At 43.4% G+C, this 24,294-nt stretch overlaps 1 protein-coding gene across 1 annotated transcript in view; it reads left to right on the top strand.

The window, feature by feature from the left end:
• The window catches only part of ACO1 (aconitase 1), a 48,547-nt gene that overhangs the window by 17,951 nt on the left and 6,302 nt on the right, over nt 1-24,294 (top strand). The window contains exons 4-16 of the mRNA XM_033172937.1: nt 804-941; nt 1,682-1,751; nt 2,669-2,852; nt 3,955-4,094; nt 5,261-5,432; nt 7,774-7,874; nt 12,047-12,163; nt 15,071-15,230; nt 16,727-16,862; nt 18,461-18,545; nt 19,263-19,419; nt 20,796-20,920; nt 23,344-23,448. Of these exons, the coding sequence (XP_033028828.1) occupies nt 804-941; nt 1,682-1,751; nt 2,669-2,852; nt 3,955-4,094; nt 5,261-5,432; nt 7,774-7,874; nt 12,047-12,163; nt 15,071-15,230; nt 16,727-16,862; nt 18,461-18,545; nt 19,263-19,419; nt 20,796-20,920; nt 23,344-23,448 (1,690 nt within the window). The remainder of the gene's footprint in view (nt 1-803; nt 942-1,681; nt 1,752-2,668; nt 2,853-3,954; nt 4,095-5,260; nt 5,433-7,773; nt 7,875-12,046; nt 12,164-15,070; nt 15,231-16,726; nt 16,863-18,460; nt 18,546-19,262; nt 19,420-20,795; nt 20,921-23,343; nt 23,449-24,294) is intronic.

The following is a 24,294-nucleotide window of genomic DNA, read 5'->3' as shown; positions in this document are numbered from 1 at the left end:
AGGTGGTGGTTACAGTGCTACCATGTCGAGTGCTGGCAATGGATCTGCTGAACAGTGTCGTCCCCCCTGCCCAAGTTATACAATTAAACCTGCATTCTTGAGCAGATAAGTTGCCTTGCCCCAGCCATTAGGAAACCACATATAATCAGTATGTGCATTTTAGAGCAGAGTTCAGAGGTCTGGTTTGCCAATTTAGTTTGCCAATTTAGATATTGCAGTAAATTTTGCTTAGCGGTAACCTTCAAACTGAAAGTGAAACTTCAAGAGAGGGGGAAGGAGGGAGAATGTGAGCACATAGCTTGTTTGTTTGGAAAATTATCCATATTGAGTCAGGCTGAATCCACACATATATAAAAAGCACTGTGAAAATGCTTTTTACAACAACAACAACAACAACAACACATTTTAAAATATATATAGAATTTACTATTAGCTCACCAACACCATGTAATGTCACATTTGTATAATGCACTTAAAATATTATATTTGCAGCTTTATAGCTGATTCCCTAGTTTAATTCAAGTGTCCTTTTCATAGAATCATAGAACTGTAGGATTGGAAGGGACCCCTGAGGGTCATTGAGGAATCTCTGCTCAAAAATCCCAGTTGTTGTTGTTGTTGTTGTTGTTGTTGTTGTTGTTGTTGTTCTTTTCCAGCTCTGGACCGCTGTATGTTGTTGCCTTTCAAGATTGTTTCTTTCTTTGTGTGTGCTTGGCTATAAGGTCTCATTTGCAAATTAGCACAGCACCTGGGCTGCTAATTTATATACACTTTCTTCCTTTCCCTTCATTCTTCCATTGCAGCGGTGTCCCAGCAGTGGTGGATTTTGCTGCTATGCGTGATGCTGTGAAGGCCCTGGACGGAGACCCGGAAAAAATCAACCCCATCTGCCCTGCTGATTTAGTAATTGATCATTCCATCCAGGTTGACTTTAATAAAAGGTAAGGTGTGGCAACAGAGTTTATGTCCAGCAGCATTTTTTTTTTTAATAAGGGGGTGGGAGTGGGGAAACAAGAACAAGTGTAGCTAGAACTCATCAGGTTTCTTGCATTAAATGCAGTGAAGCATTCTTTACCAGCTTGGTGTCTTCCAGGTGTTTGGACTACAGTTCCCACAAGCCTTTGCTAGCACAGCCAGGGCCGGTGCATCCATTTAGGCGAACTAGGCAGTTGCCTAGAGCGCCAAAATGGAGGGGGCGCTGGCCGGGCCGTCCTTCTCACATCTTTTTCCAGGCTTCTGCCACATCTTTTTCCAGCCTTCCTTTTTCTCTTCCCCACTTTCCCCACTTACCAATGAACCAATTTTGACAGCTCAACATAAGAAGAAGATATGTTATTCCCCCCCTCCCCTGCTGCTGATATAATTAATGTTTTAGAACATTTTCCATCCCTCTTACATTCAGGCTAGACCCTGCCAAATATGCCTACATTCAGCATGGAATTAGCACTTGAGCCAGACAGTAGGAATTACTGCAAAAGCTACTTAAGCCCTCTCCACCGCTTGTTTCTAGCTCCTTGGTGCAAGGTAATTAAAGAGCATAAAACAGCTGAGCTCAATAAACAACAAACCTTCCTTTGTTTCTTGCTCTCCCTCATATATTTTTTTGCCCACACACGTTGGACCTTGCGAAGCATCCTCTTAAAGGTCTACCGCTCCGATAACCGACATGTTTTGTTTGCAGGCCAGACAGTTTGCAGAAGAATCAAGACCTGGAGTTTGAGAGGAACAAAGAAAGATTTGAGTTCTTGAAGGTACAGCAAAAAAACAAAACAAAAACCCATTTGTGCATGAATGGGGCAAAGCAGAGCTTTGCTCCACATGCTGCTCCAACTCGCATTAGCCTCAGCCAGCCTGGCCAGTGGTCAGGGTGATGGGAGTTGAAGTCCAGCAACTTCTTGAGAGTCACAGGTTCCTTTTCCCTTCTCTAGTGGTCACCAGCAAAAAGAGCACGTCACAGGGTGGGCTGACTGCTGACATTCCGTGTGGTTTTTAGGAAGTGAAAATGGCTACACTTATGTCTTGGAAGATGAGAGTCACAGGTTCCTTTTCCCTTCTCTAGTGGTCACCAGCAAAAAGAGCATATCACAGGGTGGGCTGACTGCTGACAGTCCGTGTGGTTTTTAGGAAGTGAAAATGGCTACACTTCTGTCTTGGAAGATTCAACTGGGCAGCGAAGGAGCCTAAGTTCCATAAAGACCTTGACCCCGATGGAAGAAGGAACCAGACAACTGGGGTTGGGGGAAGAGACCAGCAAGGGTTCCCTGACCACGAATTTAGAGTAGTTGTTGTTTTTGCCTTGACCAATGTTGCCAAGTTTTATCTTCTAAACATGTGTGGGGAGTACAAGGGATCCGATTTTTGACTTTGCAGTTTCTGGGGCTTTTGCTTTTGAGCCCAGCATCCACCCACCACAAAGCTGACTTGGATGGCTTTAATTTTGCTGCCTCGATTTTACAGTTTTCACATGCTGCTTTCAAAAATGGTGGTGCCCTAGCCGCTTGTGAGGTGGGGCCTGGGACAGAATCTTCTGCTTAGTGATCTTCCAAACCCCCCACCCCCAGTACCAGATAACAGTTGTTTTTAATGCTCAGACACATATTATAATGCTGCCAAGATCTTTCTTTGACTGTGTCTAAGAGAGAGCGCCTCTACCGTTTTATGTTTCCAGTGGGGCTCCCAAGCCTTCCAGAACATGAGGATTATTCCCCCAGGCTCTGGGATTGTCCATCAAGTGAATCTGGAGTATTTGGCAAGAGTTGTCTTCGATCAGAGTGGATGCTATTATCCAGACAGCGTGGTGGGCACCGATTCACATACCACGATGATTAATGGCTTAGGCGTCCTTGGCTGGGGTAAGTGCCCTTGAACTTGATTGTCCTATTCGGTGGTTTGGGTTTAAGTTGAGTTGCAGGTAAACAAAGTTCTGCTTCTCTCTCCCCTCCCCGCCCCAAATAAATAATCGTTAGAACTAGTTGAAAATTGTGGTGCTTCTGTTTTCAAAACGTTTGAAAAGGACTGCTGCAAAAGTGCCCAGGCGAAGATGGCGGGGGACATTTGGACCAACCTTTGCATTTATAAACACCGAACCACATTTCTCTTAACAACATTTAAAGCAATTACATGTTCCCTCTGTACAAATACATGTGCAACATTAGCGGCAGAGACCTCCCCAATGATTAAATCCATGGAAGATTAAAATCCAATTGAAAACCCACCTAATACTAGTCTAATCCCTACCATTTAAGGAGAAACCAAACAGCAAAGTTAATGTTTCTGAGGAATGTTCAGACTTGGTGCTGGCCAAAGGTTTGACTCTCTTTCCAGTTCCAGATGGGGGTTTGCGGTGCTTGTGTTTCGCCTGAAGGTGCAAAAGGATTGTCTGATCAGCTAATAAAATGTCTACATGCAAACAATGCAATGGGATAAACCTTTTTAAGACTTTGCAGTTTTGCTTTAGGTAAATTCAGCCCAAAGCAGGAGCTGTTTGCTGTGGAATATAATAAGTCTATCCACGAGCACTTCATCCATCCTGCTCGCATGGCGATGTTGGCAGCAATCCTAGACAGCTCTATCTGCTTCATTGCATTGGAATTCTTTCTTTCTGCCGTGTTGTTTCCCTTGAAGAAGAGAAGAAGCAGAAGAAGAGTTTGGATTTGATATCCCGCTTTATCACTACCCAAAGGAGTCTCAAAGCGGCTAACATTCTCCTTTCCCTTCCTCCCTGACAACAAACACTCTGTGAGGTCAGTGGGGCTGAGAGACTTCAAAGAAGTGTGACTAGCCCAAGGTCACAGCAGCTGCATGTGGAGGAGAGGAGAGGAGACGCGAACCCAGTTCACCAGATTACGAGTCTACCACTCTTAAACACTACACCACACTGGCTTTATATACTTCTTGTTTGTCGCCGGGCAGCGAAACAGTTGCATTTAATGCTGTTCTTGTCCTTGTTGGCAGGTGTGGGGGGAATTGAAGCAGAAGCGGTGATGCTGGGCCAGCCAATCAGCATGGTGCTTCCTGAGGTGATCGGCTACAAATTGATAGGTAGCCCTCAACCACTTGTCACATCCACTGACATTGTGCTCACCGTTACCAAGGTAATCACATGGTGCGACACCATGACGGCCAAAATCACTGTTGTCCATTTTCTAGGGATTTGATCTTCCCTTAATTCCAGAAACATTTCTATCATAGATGGGGTGTGTGTGTGTGTGTGCAGGGGTGCAGAGAGGGTGCCATTACTTCCGTAGTGGGCAGAAAATAGATCTGGATCTCCCATTAGATCTCTGGCTGATTTGCAGTAGATCGGCAAGGATTTCTGACCCCCGTTTGTGTTTTAACAATGGCAGCATGAAAATTACGCTTCCCTCAATTATACTGAGATAACCAGGAGTAAATATTTGTGTGGAAGGATTATGAGCTATATTAAGTTCTGATGTTCAGAGCTAATTTCTGGGCTCAGAATGATTTGATTTTAAGTCTTTCGCATCAGGGTCTGGTTGGTAGATCTCATGTTTCCTACTAAAAACAAAATAGATCCTGCAAGCCTGATGTCTATGTACCACTGTCCTTCATCGGGTGGAGCAAACTGGCCTAAGAGCATGAGCTATGAGCCTAGAAACTCGCCCCTCGTATCTCACCTTATTCATAAATTAACTTGGTGACTCAGCCTCTCCCAACCCTCAGTCTGCAGTACTGAGTTGATGATAATTGATCTACCTTATGGAGCCATTGTAGGGATTATTGAGATAAACTTAACACAACGATCGCCTGAAAATTTTAAAGCAGTAGTCAGTGGAAAGCTGGCTAGGATTGGGATGCTGGCAGCTTTTGAGTTTGTCCTCTTTTATTAGAATACGATTTATATCAGACGGTTCTAAGTGCAAAACAAACAACAAACAAAATTCTTTCCAGTAGCACCTTAGAGACCAACTAAGTTTGTTCTTGGTGTGAGCTTTCGTGTGCATGCACACTTCTTCAGATACCTTTTTCCAGTAGCACCTTAGAGACCAACTAAGTTTGTTCTTGCTATGAGCTTTCGTGTGCATGCACACTTCTTCAGATACACACACTGAAATAGAAGTCACCAGTGTATCTGAAGAAGTGTGCATGCACACGAAAGCTCATACCAAGAACAAACTTAGTTGGTCTATAAGGTGCTACTGGAAAGAATTTTTTATTTTATTTTGTTTTGACTATGGCAGGCCAACACGGCTACCCACCTGTAACTGGTTCTAAGTGCAGTTTTTTTTATCTGTTCCAGCACCTCCGCCAGGTTGGGGTCGTGGGTAAATTTGTTGAGTTCTTTGGGCCTGGGGTGACTCAGCTGTCCATCGCTGATCGAGCCACCATTGCCAACATGTGCCCAGAATATGGAGCAACTGCTGCCTTCTTCCCAGTTGATGAAGTTAGCATCAAGTACCTGCTTCAAACAGGTGAGTGCCAAGCAGGTGAAAAAATTCAAGGGGACACTTGGGACGCTTGAAATAGAGAAAATGGATCTGCTGGGTTTACGATAAGTTGGACTTAGTGCTTTTGACTCCAGCATACGCAAACTATATCTGTGTGGCCCATTCTGCATATAATGACAAGCCATGGTTTGCCATTTTGAGAAGGAGCAGGTAGCGTTGCTCCTCTCCACCCTGCTTTGCATATTACACATGGAAATGAGATGAAAAGCTTCCAGGTGAGGTTTGCAGTAAAACTGCAGCTTCCTGTTGGCACCTGTATAAGGCAAACTGTGGCCATAGTTTGTTGGTTATCCTGATTTGTGAACAAACTGTAGATTGCACAAGCTACAGTTTGCCGTATTCAGAAAAGGTTTGTTAGAAAAGCTAATTGAAAAATATATATCTTGTTTCCCCTTCATGCACAAAGAAGGGGAGCAGACAGTGTATGATACCTGCTTCTTCCAGTAACAGAAAAACTATGGCTTGTTGATACATCTGAACTGGGTCAATATTGACTGCTTTTTGTGCCTTAGCAGAAAATGAAATATTGGAGGAGTTTGTGCTTTAGTATTGCTTATGATCTGATAAGGTAATTGAAAGTGGGTTGATTCATCACTTTGAAACCTCAAATTTACACACATTCAGAGAAATACAAAATGCACATACAGTCGTACCTTGGAAGTAGAACAGAATCCGTTCCAGAAGCCCGTTCGGCTTCCAAAATGTTCGGAAACCAAGGTGTGGCTTCTGATTGGCTGCAGGAAGCGCCTGCAGCCAATCGGAAGCTGCGGAAGCCCCGTCGGACATTCAGGTTCCAAAGAACATTCACAAACCGGAACACTCACTTTTGGGTTTGCGGCGTTCAGGAGCCAAAACATCAGAGTACCAAGGTGTTCGGGATCCAAGGTACGAATGTATCATCATCATCATCATCATAATTATAATTATAATTATAATTTGTACACTGCCTTTTATCTGTAGATCTCAGGGTGGTTCACAACATAAAATTTTGTCATCAAAAACAAAACAAAATAGGGCTGTGTATTCAGATCATACAGTTTCCACTATTTTTTTAAAAAGGGATTTCTTCTTTTGATGAGGCAAATAATATAACCAGTCTTGTAACCCTGATTGATCTATTTTGCAGTCACCTTTAAAAAATGAATATGTGTGTTATTAAAATAAGAGCCTCCAAAGAATCCATAGCCCTAATATGTGGCACTAATAATAATAATAATAATAATAATAATAATAATAATAATTATTATTATTATTATTATTATTATTTATTTTTTGTACCCTGCCCATCTGGCTGGGTTTTCCCAGCCACTCTGGGCGGCTTCCAACAAAGATTAAAATGTCACACATTAAAAACTTCCCTAAACAGGGCTACCTTCAGATGTTTTCTAAATGTCAGGTAGTTGTTTATCTCTTTGACATAAGAAGGGAGGGCGTTCCACAGGGCGGGTGCCACTACCGAGAAGGCCCTCTGCCTGGTTCCCTGTAGCTTTACTTCTCGCAGTGAGGGAACCGCCAGAAGGCCCTTGGCGCTGGACCTCAGTGTCCAGGCTGAACGATGGGGGTGGAGACCAGAGCTGTCAACTTTCCCTTTTTTTTGCAATGGGAAACGGCGCTGGAATAAGGGAATTTCCTGAAAAAAAGGGAAAGTAGACAGCTATGGTGGAGACGCTCCTTCAGGTATACTGGGCCGAGGCCGTTTAGGGCTTTAAAGGCATCAATACTCCTATTAATTCATAGATTTGGGAATATTAAGGACATTTCTGCATACAAAGAGCAGAGTAAACAACAGGCAAGATCCTCCGTCACATTTGACCCCAGAAAGACCTTTAGTTATATAATTCATCACCGTACTTAGAAAACTCTCCAAAATATCTAACCCTGTTAAATGAAAACTTTGCTCTGTAAACGTGCTTCTGAAGGGGCAGTGTGATTCAGAAGTACAGCTCTGCGACCATCTGTGGCCACACCATCCACTTCCATTTTTCGTCATGGCAAGAATTTTGCATATAAAATCAAACGTTGATATACACAATGAAATGTTTTTGTTTATAATTCCCAATATTGTGTATTCCCTGGAATTCTGAACGCAGCTCGGAAGCGGAGATCTTTTTGTGTTCTTGCATTGTAAACCACCCTGCGATGCTCAGACGAAGGGCGACATACAGATTTAATAAGTAACAATATTAATCATCTTCTGTTCAAATCCTACGTGGCAGCCTAAACATTCGATTGTGGAATTCTAAGTTGATGTCTTTGTGCTTGTTTGAAATGTTGCAACTTGATTGCCTCTTTCTGTCTGCTTTAGGCCGTGATGAAGATAAGATTAGGCACATAAGAAAGTACCTTGAGGCTGCAGGAATGTTTAGAGATTTCAGTAACTCGTCGCAGGATCCTGATTTTACACAGGTGGGTTTCCTTAACTTGACACCTTCCTCAAATGAGCAGTCAGGCCTCTTGCCTCTCAGTCTTAATAAGGTCCTACCTACCACTTGAGGGACGCGGGTGGTGCTGTGGTCTAAACCACAGAGCCTAGGGCTTGCTGATCAGAAGGTTGGCGGTTCGAATCCCCGCGACCCCGCGACGGGGTGAGCTCCCATTGTTCGGTCCCAGCTCCTGCCCACCTAGCAGTTCGAAAGCACATCAAAGTGCAAGTAGATATATAGGGACCGCTCCGGCGGGAAGGGAAACAGTGTTTCCATGCGCTGCTCTGGTTCGCCAGCTCTTAGTCATGCTGGCCACATGACCCGGAAGCTGTCTGTGGACAAACACTGGCTCCCTCGGCCTTTACCTTTTACCTACCGCTTTTGAGACCTGACAAAGGCACTTTGAATTTGGCCCAGAAACTATTAGGCAGGCAGTGAAGTTGAGCCAGGATTGGCGTTATTCTTGCCCCAAGGAGCAACCTGTCCTCTGAATTCTGCACCAGCTGAAGTTTCCAAACTGTCTTCAGAGGCAGCCCCACATACAATGTGTTGCAGTAATCTAACCTAGAGTTTACCAGAGCACAGAGAACAGAAGTTAGGCTCTCCCTGTCCAGATAGGGGCGTAGCTGGGACTCCAGCCAAAGCTGATGGAAGGCACTCTGTGCTAGGGCTGCGCGATGATATTTCAATATATCATCCAAAACCAGTTTGAAGTCCATATCGTGATACCGGTTTCATAATTTTTGACCTGGCAATATATCATGAATCATGAATCATGATGTGTACGTGTTTGCGTGTTATGCAAAAATCACGATGCGGGGAACACATTGAAGCCAGCCGATGCCTCTACATAGCTCCATCCTTATTTCAGTCATCATGATCAAACGGTATATCGTGATTTTTTTTAATTGTTTGTTTATTTACTTATTTTAAATTTTTTATTAACACTTTATTATTTTTAAAACAAACATTCACACAATTCACACATCCAACACACCCAACAAATATTACTACAATATTACAAAATTACAAAAAGCTTAATAACAAAAAAACACAAAAAAACAGAACAAAACAAGACAACACAAAAAGTCAGCAGAGTTACCAAAATTTAAAACCTACTTGTTGCCAAACAAAAGGACTTCCAATTAACATCGCTGTATTTGTTAATTTTTACCCAAATTTCTCGCACAGTTATAAATTTTTTATTCCCTTCTTTTATTCTTAACTTACTCTGGTTTAATATCTTATTTGGTTCAGTCTAATTCTGCTAATAAAAACTTTCCTATACCATTATTCCCCATATACTTCTTAAACAGTTCCCATTCTTTATGGACTTTTTGTTTTGATTGTTCTCTTACCCTTCCAGTGGCTTTTGCTAACTGAAGATATTCCATAATTAAATTTTGCCATTCTGTAATATTGGGCAGTATCTTATTTTTCCAATTCCTGGCTATTAAAATTCTGGCAGCCAGAGTTTTTGTTTATTTGTTTATTTATTGAATTTATATGCAGTCGTACCTCGGAAGTCAAACAGAATCTGTTCCGGAAGTCCGTTCAACTTTTGAAGTGCGGCTTTTGATTGGCTGCAGGAAGTTCCTGCAGCCAATCGGAAGCCCTGTTGGGTGTTCGGCTTACGAAAGAACATTCGAAAACCGGAATGCTGACTTCCGGTTTTCAATCATTTGGGAGCTGGAGCGTTCGACTCGCAAGGCATTTGGGAGCCGAGGTACGACTGTACCAAGCCTATACCCGGGGTCTCAGGGCAGTCCACAGAATAAAATCAAGATATAAAACCACAATACAGCGGTACCTCAGGTTACAGACGCTTTAGGTTACAGACTCTGCTAACCCAGAAATAGTACTTTGCTTCAGGATGAGAACAGAAATTGTGCGCCGGCGGCTGGAGGCCCCATTAGCTAAAGTGGTACCTCAGGTTAAGAACAGTTTTAGGTTAAGAACGGACCTGCAAAACGAATTAAGTTATTAACCCAAGCTCCCACTGTATACATACAAACAACCCAATAGCCCCCCACCCCGGTGATGCATCATGATTTTGAAAACCAGATATTGCCCAGCACTACTCCGTGCCGCCAAAGTGTCAAGTGACAGCAGAAGATCCAGGATTACCCCCAAGCTTCATACCTGCTCCTTCAGAGGAGGTGTAACCCCATCAAGAGCTGGCAGCCTCCCAGCCATCTGGACTAGGGAACCACCCACTCAATAATCCCTGACCATTGGTCATGCTAGCTGGTACTGGTGGAAGCTGGAGTCCAGTTAACATCTCAAGGACCACAGACTCTCCATTCCTGGTATGAGTGGAGTTTCTTTTCTAGAGCAGGATTGGGGAACTTTTAAGCCCCCAGATGTTGCTGAACTACAACCCACATCAGACCTGGCTATTGGCCATACTTTTTGGAGCGGATGAGAGTTGTAGTTCAGCCACATCTGGAGGGGGTTCCCCACCCCTTTTCTAGGAGAAACATCTCTTTCAAGAGTTCTAAACTCTTGATAATATGTAGAGGAACTTCTGTGTTTTAATTCCTTTCATTCCCTCTGAAGACTTCGGAGCATGTTGGCACAGCCTAGCTGAATTGGGGGGGGGGGGTCCTCCAAGCCAGCTGTAGCCCACCGGGCATGCATGGCAGACCACCAAGGGTTAGATTAAACCTCCTGTTTGTGTTGCCTACTGAGGACCTCAAACAGAGGGAGGGTTGTTGAGCACCTGACAAACCCCAAAGCGAGGCTGGTGGGCCGAGTTCAGGTTGGGGCAGGCCTGCGCCGGAATTAATCCTTAGCATTGTGCTGTTAAGCCTGCGGGGTTTGTCCTGTTTGTTACAAATAGTCAATTCCTATGAAATGCAGCCCGGCTTCCTTTTGCTTCATAGGTGTATCGTGACTTGCTGTCTAAAGCAGGGATTGAGAAGCTGTGGCACACTCCAGTTCCCATCAGCCACAGCTAGCATGACCAATGATCACGGATGATGGGAGTTGTAGTCTAGGAATGTCTAGAGGGCCACCGGCTTCCCCAAACCTTGTCTAAAGCCTCCAGGGGATTTTGAATCGCAGATCCTGTCTCTGTAAGAACTATCCTTTGCTGTATGGAGATACCCATGGAGCCAGCCTGGTGCCTCTAGAAGCCATTCCTTCATGCTTGTCTGCAGCATCTGAAAAAAAATCTGCATTGCCCCCAACCATAAATAGATCTCTCCTCTCCTCCCACCCCAAATTGCTGTACAGTGGTACCTCGACTTATGAATTTAATCCGTTCTGAATGCACATTCGTAGGTTGAAAAATTCGTAAGTCGAAAAAAGCGATTTCCCCATAGGAATGAATTGGAAACGAAAAATTAGGAAAAATTAATAAGTCGAGTAAACCACATCTAAAATTCGTAAGTCGAGTAAACCCCATCTAAAACCGCCAACGGATATCCTTTGGATGTCGAAAAATTCGTAGGCAGCCTTGATCTCCCCTGCCAGAAAAAATGAATAAATCCAGAGGAAGACAAAGCAAAGATATTCTTGAATATTCCTCAGCCTCTGCACAGACCACCTGAATGGAACTCTTAGATCATGGGTAGGCAACCTAAGGCCCGGGGGCCAGATCCGGCCCAATCGCCTTCTAAATCCAGCCCGTGAATGGTCCAGGAATCAGTGTGTTTTTACATGAGTAGGATGTGTGCTTTTATTTAAAATGCATCTCTAGGTTATTTGTGGGGCATAGGAATTCGTTCATTATTTTTTTTCAAAATATAGTCCACCCCCCTACAAGGTGTGAGGGACAGTGGACCGGCCCCCTTGCTGAAAAAGTTTGCTGATCCCTGTCTTAGACCATGTTTGAGAACCGTTGCTTTAAAGTATTTATCATTTTAAGAACTGATATTGATATGGCTAGCTATATATCTGTATATGAGATTGCAAATTTACGATTTTAGTATGACCAGGAACTAGGCCCCTGGCTTGTTTCTGAATGACTGGGGTAATCCAGAGCAGAGAATAATGCCAGCAATGTTGCAGCATTCCCTGGGAGTTCACTACTTTACTCTTCCCCATACAAGTGAATGGCTGCAATTCAGTGCTATGTGGGGGGGGGGGACTCAAGGGCAGTTTGGAACATTGCATCTTGTTTACCCAATCTCTCTCTCTTTTCTTAAATAGATTGTGGAGTTGGATCTGCAAACAGTTGTTCCATGTTGCAGTGGCCCTAAAAGACCACAGGACAAGGTCGTGGTCTCTGAAATGAAGAAGGATTTTGAGAACTGCCTGGGAGCTAAAGTAATGGCTTTTTTCTCTTTCTTTCTCCAGCTGAGATTCATTTTCTTTCTTCTTCTTTCATTCATTCAGAAACTTTAATTGCTTCAGACTTGCTTTTAGAGCTCAGAATGTCTGTACTCTTTGGGCCTAGCAGCCCCTAACCAATTCCACTTGCAGAATTTGCCCACTGAATCCCCTAGTTCAGGCTTCCTCAAACTCGGCCTTCCAGAGGTTTTTGGCCTACAACTCCCATGATCCCTAGCTAGCAGGACTAGTGGTCAGGGATGATGGGAATTGTAGTCTCAAAACATCTGGAGGGCCGAGTTTGAGGAAGCCTGCCCTGGTTGTTGTTTGTTTTTGGACAATGTGCCCATTTTGTCCATTGTATTTTAGGTTGCCTGCTTTTTTATGAATATGAAAATAAGTAAAGAGTTTGGCCCCTCTCATGCCAGTGAAACAGATTTCATTCAAGTGCTGCTTCTGCTGTTCATATGTGTTTTACAAAGACCTTCCTAATTGCCTAGTCTAGACCTTTTCCAATTTTTCTTTGATGCACAAACTTTTTGGAATTGCCTGCTGATAGCGAGAAGCTCGTTCCCTTCTCTCTCCGACCCCCGTAAGGAATTTTGGTTTGAGTTGTTCTGCTTCTGATTATGTAGGAGATAGATAGAAATCTCAGAGAGACGATTAATCAGCATTTGCACAAAATACAGTGGACCCGCCGGATACGAACTTAATTTGTCCCGGGGGTCCATACTTACCCCAAAAAGTCTGTATCCGGAGGCGCCGCTTCTGCACACACACACGGCACCAGAGAGTGCTTCTGTGCATGTGCGTGCGGCAAAACCCGGAAGTATACATAACTCAAAATTACGTTACCTGAAGGTAACGTAACCTGAGGTACCACTGTACTAGACTTTTATTTCCGGCCAAGACAATACACCTGGCTTTAGCAGCTGATTAATTGCAGCATCTTTTCATCTGCCAAAGCCTGAACCATTCTGAAGTCACCAGAGTGCTTCAATATAGTCAGGATGCAAAGAAACTTTCTTGAATGTTTGGTGAAACATTGCTTTGCAGCACCCTAATAGAGTAACCCTACTGTACAGCTGGGCAAATGGATTTCTACAGTGCAGTTCCCAGAACTGGCTTTACTAAACATCTTCCTTTTTTTTTTTTTTTAAAAAAAAGATTTTTATTATTTTCAACATAAGGAACAAAAACAATACACATATACGAATACACATAAAAATAAAAGCACATAATAAACAATTCAAACAAAAATCACAATAAACAAAAGAAAACACATACCTACCTAAATAAGCAAAAACATACATTTATCCTTATTAATTCTAGTTTCAGTCTTCTTTAACCAGGGACCTCCCCCGCAAACTCGGCTGCATTCAATATCAATATACTTTGGTAACTTTGTATCTTTTCCCCATAAACATTAACAATACTTCTTAAAATCCTTAGGGCAGTTAATCAAATATAGTTCATCACTTAAACTACACGTCCTAAAATTCTTTAAAAAATTAAATCGTTCATAACAATACTTCTTATGCACAATTTTATCTAACATCAACTAGCTAAAGCCAATTCATCTAGCTAATTCTGCTCAAATATTCAGTTTTACACACTTATTTAAATAGTCCTTAAAGTTCTTCCACTCCTGATACACCCTCTCCTCCCTCTGGTCTCGGATTCTCGCGGTCAGTTCGGCGAGTTCCATAAAGTCCATTAACTTCATCTGCCATTCTTCCACTGTCTTACTAAACATCTTCCAAGACAATAATGCCCACTCACAACACAAGGAACTCATAACCCATCTACTCTCAGCAGCCAGAAACATCCTAACCAGACACTGGAAAGACCTGTCAGGAGTAAGCATGGACCAATGGTACCAAGTAGTATGGGAAACAGCCCTACTAGAAAAATTAACCAGCAACCTAAAACTAGCACGGGGACAAACAGAAGAAGACACCTTCACCCCCGTATGGTTCCCCTTCATCACACACACAGCCCAACAAGATAATGACAAAATTCTACCGACAGCATACAAATCAATATGGCTAACCTGATCCAAAACACCCACCCACCCCACTCACACAGGAAACCAAAGATCACCACAGCCAACCACAAATGAACAATCACACCCTACGCCAATCCCGACCTCTCACTGCCAAAGAAACACAAGCAAACAACAGAGAACCAACACAAATGACGCTGACACCAAACCCTACATATATTAAGGAAAATAGAAACATCGTCTCCCCACCCCACCCTCCCCCCATCCCACCCACCTCTTCCCCCCTTCTCTCCCTAATGTCTCAACAACCAAAATTGATCTGTAAAAATGTTACATGGAAAAATACGAGAGACATTGCACACACTTTTGTAAACCAAGAAAATCTTTAATAAAAAAACCCAAAACAAATCCAGTGCAGTTCCCTTTTCAAGTTAACGTGCAGAGTGTTTTGATACATGTGCTGCAGTAAATGTATGTACCGGTAGGTTTTTTCTGCCAGTTCAAAACATCATATGTTCCAATAATGAGTTGCCCCTCCTTCCGTACACAAAACAGCATCACCAACCATCAACAAACAAGAAGGAAGGATCAATGGGCTTGGGGGAATCTTGAGGTTTGTAGAACTTAAATGGGCACAGGATGCAGACTAGTCTCTTGGCTGTTTGATGGAAAACCGACAGGGAATAGAATGGAATACTCTGGAAGAAGGCATGGATGTTTGATGGAATGCTAATGACCAGCATTCCACCTTGCAGTATGCTTTGTGGCACGTCTCACTTGTTCTCTTTCTAAACTTTGAAAAGGCAAATCTGCCTTGGGCATCTTTCTCTCTCCTTGGGCCTTCCCTCTGTTACCGTGATTCAAAATAGTTCTCTTTCCTTGTCCTCTCTTCCTTGTAGCAAGGGTTTAAAGGCTTCCAAATCGCCCCTGGCCAGCATAACAACCAAGTGAAATTTGTTTACAACGATAAGGAGTTCGAACTTACACATGGCTCAGTGGTGATTGCCGCCATTACTAGCTGCACAAACACAAGTAATCCTTCGGTTATGCTGGGAGCTGGTAAGTGTGTCTCGTCCTTTTGTGTGTGATTAAATTACATGTGCCTTTATGTGCTTTTCAAGAGGGAAGGGACCCTCGGAGCCTTCTTACATAAGCTGGCATAACTGATTGGCAACGCTGTCCTGTCTCTTGTTTTCGTTTAGGCCTCTGGAGCTAGAGGGAGGGTAGTGGTGGAATTCGTCAATTATTTGGCTACCTTGGTGTAAATAGCAATTGGCTCTAAGCAGATAGGCACAGCCCCACTTCCATTGTGTATGAGCACCCTACCAAAATAGCTCAGTCGGTAGAGCATAAGACTCTTAACATCAGGGCCGTGGGTTCGAGCCCCACATTGGGCAAAAAATAATAATCCTGCATTGCAGGGGGTTGGACTAGATAACCCTCATGGTCCCTTCCAGAACTACAGTTTTATGATTCTATGAAACTAGGTATGGGAAAGTGCAATTATAAAAGCAAGCTTAAATATGGTTGAAATCCAGTGTGATGACTCCAGGGGAGCTTGTTCCCAGACTTTACTAGGCAGATGCAAATCTTTACCAAGGCCTTTGACACCTGAGATGTGTGTTTTCAGAGCCCACCTTATTCCCGCAACTGTAAATGTTCTGAATTCTGAATTTCAAGTTGTTGCAACCTGCCCTGTGGCTTGGGCCAGGCTGGTAGCAAATTTAATCAACACCATCCTCTTCTAGTGATAGCTTTAAATATTATTGAAAGTAAAGGTAAAGGGACCCCTGACTGTTTAGTCCAGTCATGGACGACTCTGGGGTTGTGGCGCTCATCTCGCTTTACTGGCTGAGGAAGCTGACGTTTGTCCACAGACAGTTTTTCCTGGTCATGTGGCCAGCATGACTAAGCCGCTACTGGCGAACCAGAGCAGTACCTATTTATCTACTTGCACTTTGACGTGCTTTCAAACTGCTAGGTTGGCAGGAGCAGGGATCGAGCAACAGGAGCTCACCCCGTTGCTGGGATTCGAACCACCAACCTTCTGATCGGCAAGCCCTAGGCTCTTTGGTTTATATGCAGCACTGAGCCTGCGCCTATATGATTTTGTAAGACGACATACAGTCGTACCTTTGCTTTTCGAACAGCTTAGTTCTCGAATGTTTTGGCTCCCGAACGTCGCAAACCCAGAAGTGACTGTTCTGGTTTGCGAACTATTTTTGGAAGCCGATCATCCAACGGGGCTTCCGATTGGCTGCATGAGCTTCCTGCAGCCAATCAGAATCAGGACTTTTGACTTCCAAACATTTTGGAAGTCGAATGGACTTCCAGAACGGATTCCATTTGACTTCCAAGGTACAGCTGTATTACATAGATGGTATGACGTGTATAAATAATTGTCCACCACTCTCATCGTTCCCGGCCATTGGCCACGCAAGCTAGCGCTGATGGGAGTTGGAGCCCATCGGTGTCTAGAGGGGATTCCCCACCCCATAATACTCGGCTGGAACAAATGGTCTGAGGCATCCATTGACTTTGGGTATTTTTTTCAGGATTGCTTGCAAAGAAAGCTGTAGAAGCCGGACTGACCGTGAAGCCATACATTAAAACTAGCCTGTCTCCAGGAAGTGGGGTTGTTACCTACTATCTGAGAGAGAGTGGGGTTTTGCCATACCTTGTTCAACTAGGGTAAGAGGTTAGGTTATATTCACTTTTTTTGTTGGGGAGCTCAGTCGAGACTCTCGTAATTTAATGTTTGATACTTGCTCCTCAGGTGAAAAACCACGTGTTAAGTATTCGTTTTAATTTATGGCTTGCAACTAGGAAATAAACAAAACCACAGCTAAAAACACCGGGCTGAGAAAAGCAAAGCAGCTTGGAATATATGGGGGGAACCTCATGTTGTTGTTGCACTCCAAATCCCATCAGCCCCAGCCAGAATTGGACAGTGGTCGCGGATGATGGGAGATGTAGTTCAATAACCTGGAAAAGCCACAGGTTCTCCTTTCCTGCTTATAAAGGTTGTTGGAATGTTTGAGGGTTGCCAACATTCAGGTTGCAGTCTGCATGCAAGCTGAAAGTACAGTGGTACCTCGGTTTAAGAACAGTCCGGTTTAAGAACGATTCGGTTTACAAACTCTGCAAAACCGGAAATAGCGTCCTGGTTTGAAAACTTTACCTAAGTCTAAGAATGGAATCTGAACGGCGGAAGGGCACCGGCAGTGGGAGGCCTCATTAGGGAAAGCGCGCCTCGGTTTAAGAACGGTTTCGGTTTAAGAACGGACTTCCGGAACGGATTAAGTTTGTCAACCGAGGTACCACTGTAATATTAGTATTCTTAATTATTAAATTTATATACTTCCCTTCATCTGAAGCTCACAGGGTGGTTTACAATATAAAAACACAGAAACAGAAAAACACACAACAACAACAACAAAAAATACCCCCCACAGTAAAGGCTTCTATTGCCACCCTCCGGACCTTTTGCAGAAGAGGCACATGAAGTAGGTCTTCAGAGGATGAATGCAGGGTCTGGGTCAGTCCTTGAAGTATTGCAGTCCCGGGCAAGTTAAGCCTTTAAAGGTCAAAACCAGCACTTTGAATCGGGCCCGGAAACTAATTAGCTGCCAGTGCAGTCGGGCCAGGAGTGGATTCGTATGCACAAACCGTCTTGCAATCTGGCCGCCGAATTCTGCACCAGCTGAAGATTTGTTATTGTTTCGGTTCCTTAGTAATTAATTTTAAAAAGGGGAAGAAAGACGAGGCAGCTCATTTTCCAATATATATACCATCTTCACTGCAGTTGAGATGTGTTCATAATTAAGCCCTACCGTATAAAAATGGCAGGTGAGGTGGCGAATGCCGTGACATGTCTCATGATTAATACTCATTAAACAAACAAGCAACACAAAACCTTCCTTCTCTTTCCTGTGCTTAACTAAAGCAGCATATCAGAGAGGAGAGCAGGCTAGAAAACTCCTTGAATGTTCGACTCCCACCTGTAATGTGAAGGGAGTCTAAGCGAGATTTTTTTTTTTTTTAACTGTGACCCATCTGATTTTCCATTCATGCAGACTAGGCCTGAGATGGACACATAGAGTGGTTATGATTTTTCCAGCAGAAACATTGACCACAGAGGGTGGAATTCAACATTGCACTATTGCAGATGTTCTTCCTGCACAAACATATCCTACTGTGCTCTTTATTATTATTTTTGGCAAACAGTATGCAATATGTAAATGTGCATGTATTCATCAAATAGAGAACCTGTTTCATGCTGTCTGCAGGTTTGATGTGGTAGGTTATGGATGTATGACATGCATTGGCAACAGCGGACCTCTGCCAGAACCAGTTGTTGAAGCCATTACTCAGGTAAGTCAAGTCCTGTGCCCCATATTCTGCTGTTGTTGTCGTTTAGTTGTGTCTGACTCTTCGTGGCCCCATGCACCAGAGCACGCCAGGCACTCCTTTCTTCCACTGCCTCTTGCAGTTTGGTCAGACTCATGTTGGTAGCTTCGAGAACACTGTCCAACCATCTCATCCTCTGTTGTCCCCTTCTCCTTGTGCCCTCCATCTTTCCCAACATCAGGGTCTTTTCCAGGGAGTCTTCTCTTCTCATGAGGTGGCCAAAGTATTGGAGCCTCAGCTTCAGGATCTGTCCTTCCAGTGAGCACTCAGGTCTGATTTCCTTCAGAATGGATAGGTTTGATCTTCTTGCAGTCTATGGGACTCTCAAGAGTCTCCTCCAGCACCATAATTCAAAAGCATCAATTCTTCGGCGACCAGCCTTCTTTATGGTCCAGCTCTCACTTCTGCTGTTAGAGATGTCAAATATAGACTTCCAATTTGGTTACAAATGGCTACAAGCCAACAAATCTGATGGAAGTTGAGTATTTGTGACCCTGATACTTGGCTTCAGACCCAGAGCTCATGAAAGCCCTTGTTGGGCATTTCTTGGACCTGTGAGCACAGCTCAGTGATATGCTCTCTCTCTGTCTCCGTTCCCAGGTCTTCTAGTTGTGAGGAAGGAGAAGCTGTTGCATTTGTAAATGTATGTGTTATCCTGTACCCTTCTTCCCCTCTGCACAGGGAGACCTTGTAGCTGTGGGCGTCCTCTCTGGAAACAGAAACTTTGAGGGCCGTGTCCACCCCAATACTCGTGCCAATTACCTGGCCTCCCCACCATTGGTAATAGCATATGCCATTGCGGGAACCGTAAGGATTGACTTTGAGAAGGAACCTCTAGGTAAGGCATCGCTTGGGAATAATGAACCCTTTTAATTTTGTGCATCTACCAGCTTTGATTAGTTGCTCCGTGGCTGTTGTCCTCCGGGTGCTATGCAAAGAAATAGCAAAAGGTGAAATTACAAAATCAACAAATACAAGACAAAAGGTGAAATTACAAAATCAACAAATACAAGACAAAAACAGCACTCAAAACAATTACTTTTTTAAAAAAAGAAAAAACAGGCAGCAAAATAATATTATCCGAGAGCAAAACCCAGGTACCAAGTGAGCCTTTCTTCATCGCTACCTGTGGTTTCTCAGCTGGTGGGGCTCTCTGAGAAAGGTCTCTGTTTATTATCTCAGGTCACAGGCAAGTACATACAGGAAGAGATGATATGTCAAGCCCTCTGGCTCCAGTCTGCGAAGCACTTTTTATGTAATTTACTTTAAAGGTCAAGATCCAGAAGAGGGTCTGTGTTTTAATGGGTCTTGTTTACCTTCCATATGCCAAATCCATTATCAAGCTTCCATGAAATGTAGGTGTTTATTGAAGGGGCTGTGTGCAGTGTACACACAGCATTTTTTGAATGCTTTCTCCCTAGTTCAGTGGTGGCGAACCTTTTGGAGACCGAGTGCCCAAACTGCAACCCAAAACCTACTAATTTATCGTAAAGTGCTAACACGGCAATTTAATATGGGATAATAATGATTGTCTGCATGTCTGTACACCGTATTTTCCCTAAAACTGTTGAGCTTTTTTGGGGGGGCAGTATTGCCCAGAGCTGATGAGCTTTTTTGGGGAGGGGAAGAAAATTGCCAACAGTTGACGAGCTTTTTGGGGAGGGTTGCCCAAAGTTGTTGAGCGTCTTGGCGGGGGGGGGGTAGTGAGGGGTTGGCGAAAAACAACACTCACACGCATGAAGAACGCTTCATTCCGCACGCGGCGGCGAAGACAACTATCGTCTCAACCAGGGCCGTCTTAAAGGGATCGGCCGCCCTGGTGCGACGATCCCTCGGCGCCCCCGGTAGGCCGCCTCTCCGCCCACCTCCCTCCCGCGCTGGCCGCCCCTCGGGAGGGGGGGGCGAGCGGGGGGTGAGGGGCGTGGCGCTGCAAGCCAGCCGCCCTCCGGAGCCCCAGCTGGCAAAGCCCCAACGCCGCTCCAGCGCCACGCCCCTCATCCCCCGAGGGGCGGCCAGACCTCTAGGGAGCATTTCCCGCCAGCATCGCCATGGGGGCGGGGAACGCTGCCCACTTTAACAACCACCAGCAATGGCACTGGTTGGCGATGGCGTGCGTGCCAACGGAGAAGGCTCCGGGTGCCCACTCTGGCACGCGTGCCATAGGTTCGCCACCACTGCCCTAGTTTATAGCCTGCGTACTTTACTTTCTTACAGGTGTGAACTCACAAGGGAAGAAGATCTTTTTAAGAGACATTTGGCCCATGAGGGACGAGATCCAAGCTGTCGAGCGCCAGTATGTCATTCCAGGGATGTTTAAAGAGGTCTACGAGAAAATAGAGGTAACATGTGGTGTTAATATATAGAGCATTTGCATAATTTACTGCTTTCGATCTCAGCAGATGTTCTAAATACGTTATAAATACATGTTTTGCCTAAATGTCTTGTATAGATGTTTAATGTAATTCCCATTTTTAATTGGCACTCTGTTAGGAAGATTGGTTCCTCGGGTTAATGTCTGGATCCTACCCTGCCCAGGACTGCAATAAAGTGTCGTTAACAAATATTAGACAGGTGCAGAATGCAATATTGGGTTCCGGCTTCAAATTCCTTTGTCTTTCATTAATACTGTAGTATTACAGGGCTTCCTTCTTCCTCCCTATCATTAGCAACCCCAGAATAAATGTTCCCAAATAGTTAAAATGGCAGAATTGTGTAAAAGTGTGTGATTTCCTCGAGCCGTAGGAATAAATTGCCCATGCAAGAATATTGGAGGAAGAGGAATTTAAATAAGTTATAAAGTTACTATAGTATATTTGAAATGAACGCAGAAGAGAGGACGTGAGGAAGTCCCTAAGTAAGATTATAAATAAGATAAGATTAGGTAAATAAATGTTTTTTTCTTTTGTTAGGTTTGTTTTTGTATTTTAGTTTTGTAGTGTGTTGTAGTAGTGTTTTGTTTCATATTTTGTATTGTATTTTGTATGTTCATTCTTTTTGTATTTTTTAGAAAATCAATAAATTCTTATTAAAAAAATAAAAAATAAAAAAGGAATAAATTGCTCATGCCGAGGAATTTGGATTTCCCCGTTCCTTTTATTTTACTTTATTAGTAGGGAGTATCCCCAGCCCTAATTTACTCCAAGGCTGCCTCAAGGAACGTAAACAAAAAACATGGAGCAACATTGAGCTATTGTTCTCCTGCTGAGTAGGGCATTTTTTGCTGGTCCTTGCAAACTGTTAACACCATCCATGCCCTCTGGAAGCCCAACACAGCCAGATGGTGCTTTTTATTGCTAATTACTTGGGCGAGGGCATCTCTGGGGAGAAACGGCTGGGCTGATTCTGAATAGGAGAAAGGATTTAAGGCTTCTCCAGACAATCTGTTCATTGAGCATCGCACAAAGCTTATGCAAAGATTAGACTTATGTCCAATCTTTATTAAGCATCCGTTTTGATTTGCTTACAGGACAGTTTTACAACAATGAACATTCATCCTGATTTGCTTGAGGGTTGTGCATATACCTCCCTATTAATCATTTGTTCACCCCACACTTTTCAATGGATTTCCCCATCACTTTCCTACCTGCAAAAAGGCTGGTAGTATTTTGCCTTTCATAAAATGGATTTGTTGCACTGGGGCAACAGATTGCTTTGCACTCCTTCAATTGTGCAAAGCTCAGTTTTGAGTATGCACTCCAGTCCCTGCAGAAAAAAAATAGTGACAGTCTGTGGTGTTTATGCTTAAAACCACGATGCGTGAGTTCAAAGAAAAGAAAGACAAAGGAAGTTGACCAGCAACAACCTGTATGAGAGGATGGGGGAAAGAAAAGAGACCCCCTTGCTCTCATCCAGGAACTTTTATTGAACACAAAAACCCGCCTTCCAAATTCAAATCATCCAATGAAAACAACGTCCAGTTTCACCTCCCCAAGGCCATGTGGCCATGTGGAGAACAAAGACTCTTTGAACTTTGCAGAACTGGTTTGATCTAACCCTACTTCCTAGGCTACTATCCTAATCAGCATTCCAAAGATGAGGTAGATAGAAAGAAACAGGATATCAGATAGGAGAGAAATCTTCTTGGCAGATCCCTGCCATTATGACATTTGCTCAGGCCTCCAGGAACTAACATCAAAGGAACATATGTTCCGGGGTTCTCAGGGGTTATCAAAGAACACATCCTTTGCCATGTAGGTGTAAATTAAACAGCAAACTTAAATGAAAGAGAGACGTGACTCTGTGCTTCCCAATGATGGAAGCTTAAGACACAGCCAAATAACATAGCCAATTTCAGGTCATGTAGGATTTATCATAGGAAATCATATTTTGTGCATAGACCAGCAGGAAGCATCACACTCAATCAACCGCATAAAGGGCACCGGGATGAATTTAGCTCATCCGCACAATGTCTAGACAATGTATCACTTCTTATTTAGTCCTACATGAACACCACAACAGTCTGTTTGTGAATCCGAGGAACTTAGTTTGTACTGCTGCAATTCACATGAAAAATGAGAGAGTTGCTCCTCAGAGGTAGAGCTCATAGCAAAATGGGGCTTTGGTGATCCTAAGATTCTAGCTCTCTGCTTTATTTGCTGAAGGTTATAAAACAGATTTCCAGGCAACTCTGTGGTTCAGGTTTTCCCAACCTGTATTAGAGAGCCTGCCTCGTCCACTTTTTACATGCGGGAAGGTATATATTTAAAATGTTGCACTCTATAAAGGTTGTTTTCTATCCTTTTTTCTCTCTCCTCTCCTCCAGACAGTAAACAAAGCTTGGAATGCATTAGATGTTCCAGCAGACAAGCTATATGCTTGGGACCCCAAATCCACATATATTAAATCACCTCCATTTTTTGAAAATCTGGTAAGTGTGTCTCACTTCCCCTTGTTTATTTGGGTAGATTTTACTGGCCAGATTGAGGAGGACTTTTTCCTCCCTGTTGGCTAGTTTTAACAATGATAGAAGCCTTCCAGACTGTCTTTCTCCAAGAATGCTCTGAAATGCACCTCGAAATGAACTTTTAAGTACAAATCTCATGCCTCAAGAGAGCCCTGTTCTGAAGTTATGCTCATGCTTAGGAACAGCACGTGAGTCAGGCTGTGTTGAGTAGCCCCATTCTGAGGCTGCACATTTCATCTTACTTCTTCCCTACCCTTCGCCATAAGCTCCCAGGGCAGGTTACAGCAATATAAAAATGCGGTCTTTCCGGTGAGTGCTGCAACAAAATGTTGTCATGTGGGGTCCTACTGCTCTAGATTTCAGACACTATGTTCTGTTGTCAACCCCCAACAGACAAGTCAGCATTTTCAACATGCTCAGTCCGCACTGAGCCACCCATAGCATTCCCCCCCATAAAGATAATTTTTGTTTTTTTTAATTTTAAAAACAAGTTTTATTGAAATTTCTTTAAGATAATACAAATGATAATACAAACACAGTCTACACAATTACAAAAGACAATTACACAACCACATCATTACATACAATTACACAATCAAGTAAAAATAGAACTCAAAAAAAGACAGAGAAAAAAAGGGGGGGAAAGTTAAAATAAAATGACTTCCTAAAGTTCTTCTTCGTGTCTCCTACTAAAGTTCTTGTCTATGTTTTATTTGATAATTCAAGTTTATTACAAAATATTTTGTAATAAACTTGATCTTTTGTAATAAAGATGTTTGTTTTTCTGCAAACCTTGAGGTTCCTGCCATA

The sequence above is a fragment of the Lacerta agilis genome, chromosome 16, assembly GCF_009819535.1.
Source record: "Lacerta agilis isolate rLacAgi1 chromosome 16, rLacAgi1.pri, whole genome shotgun sequence".
Taxonomy (NCBI): Eukaryota; Metazoa; Chordata; class Lepidosauria; order Squamata; family Lacertidae; genus Lacerta; species Lacerta agilis.
Note: the sequence above shows the minus strand (reverse complement) of the source record. Positions and strands in the feature narration are given on the sequence as shown.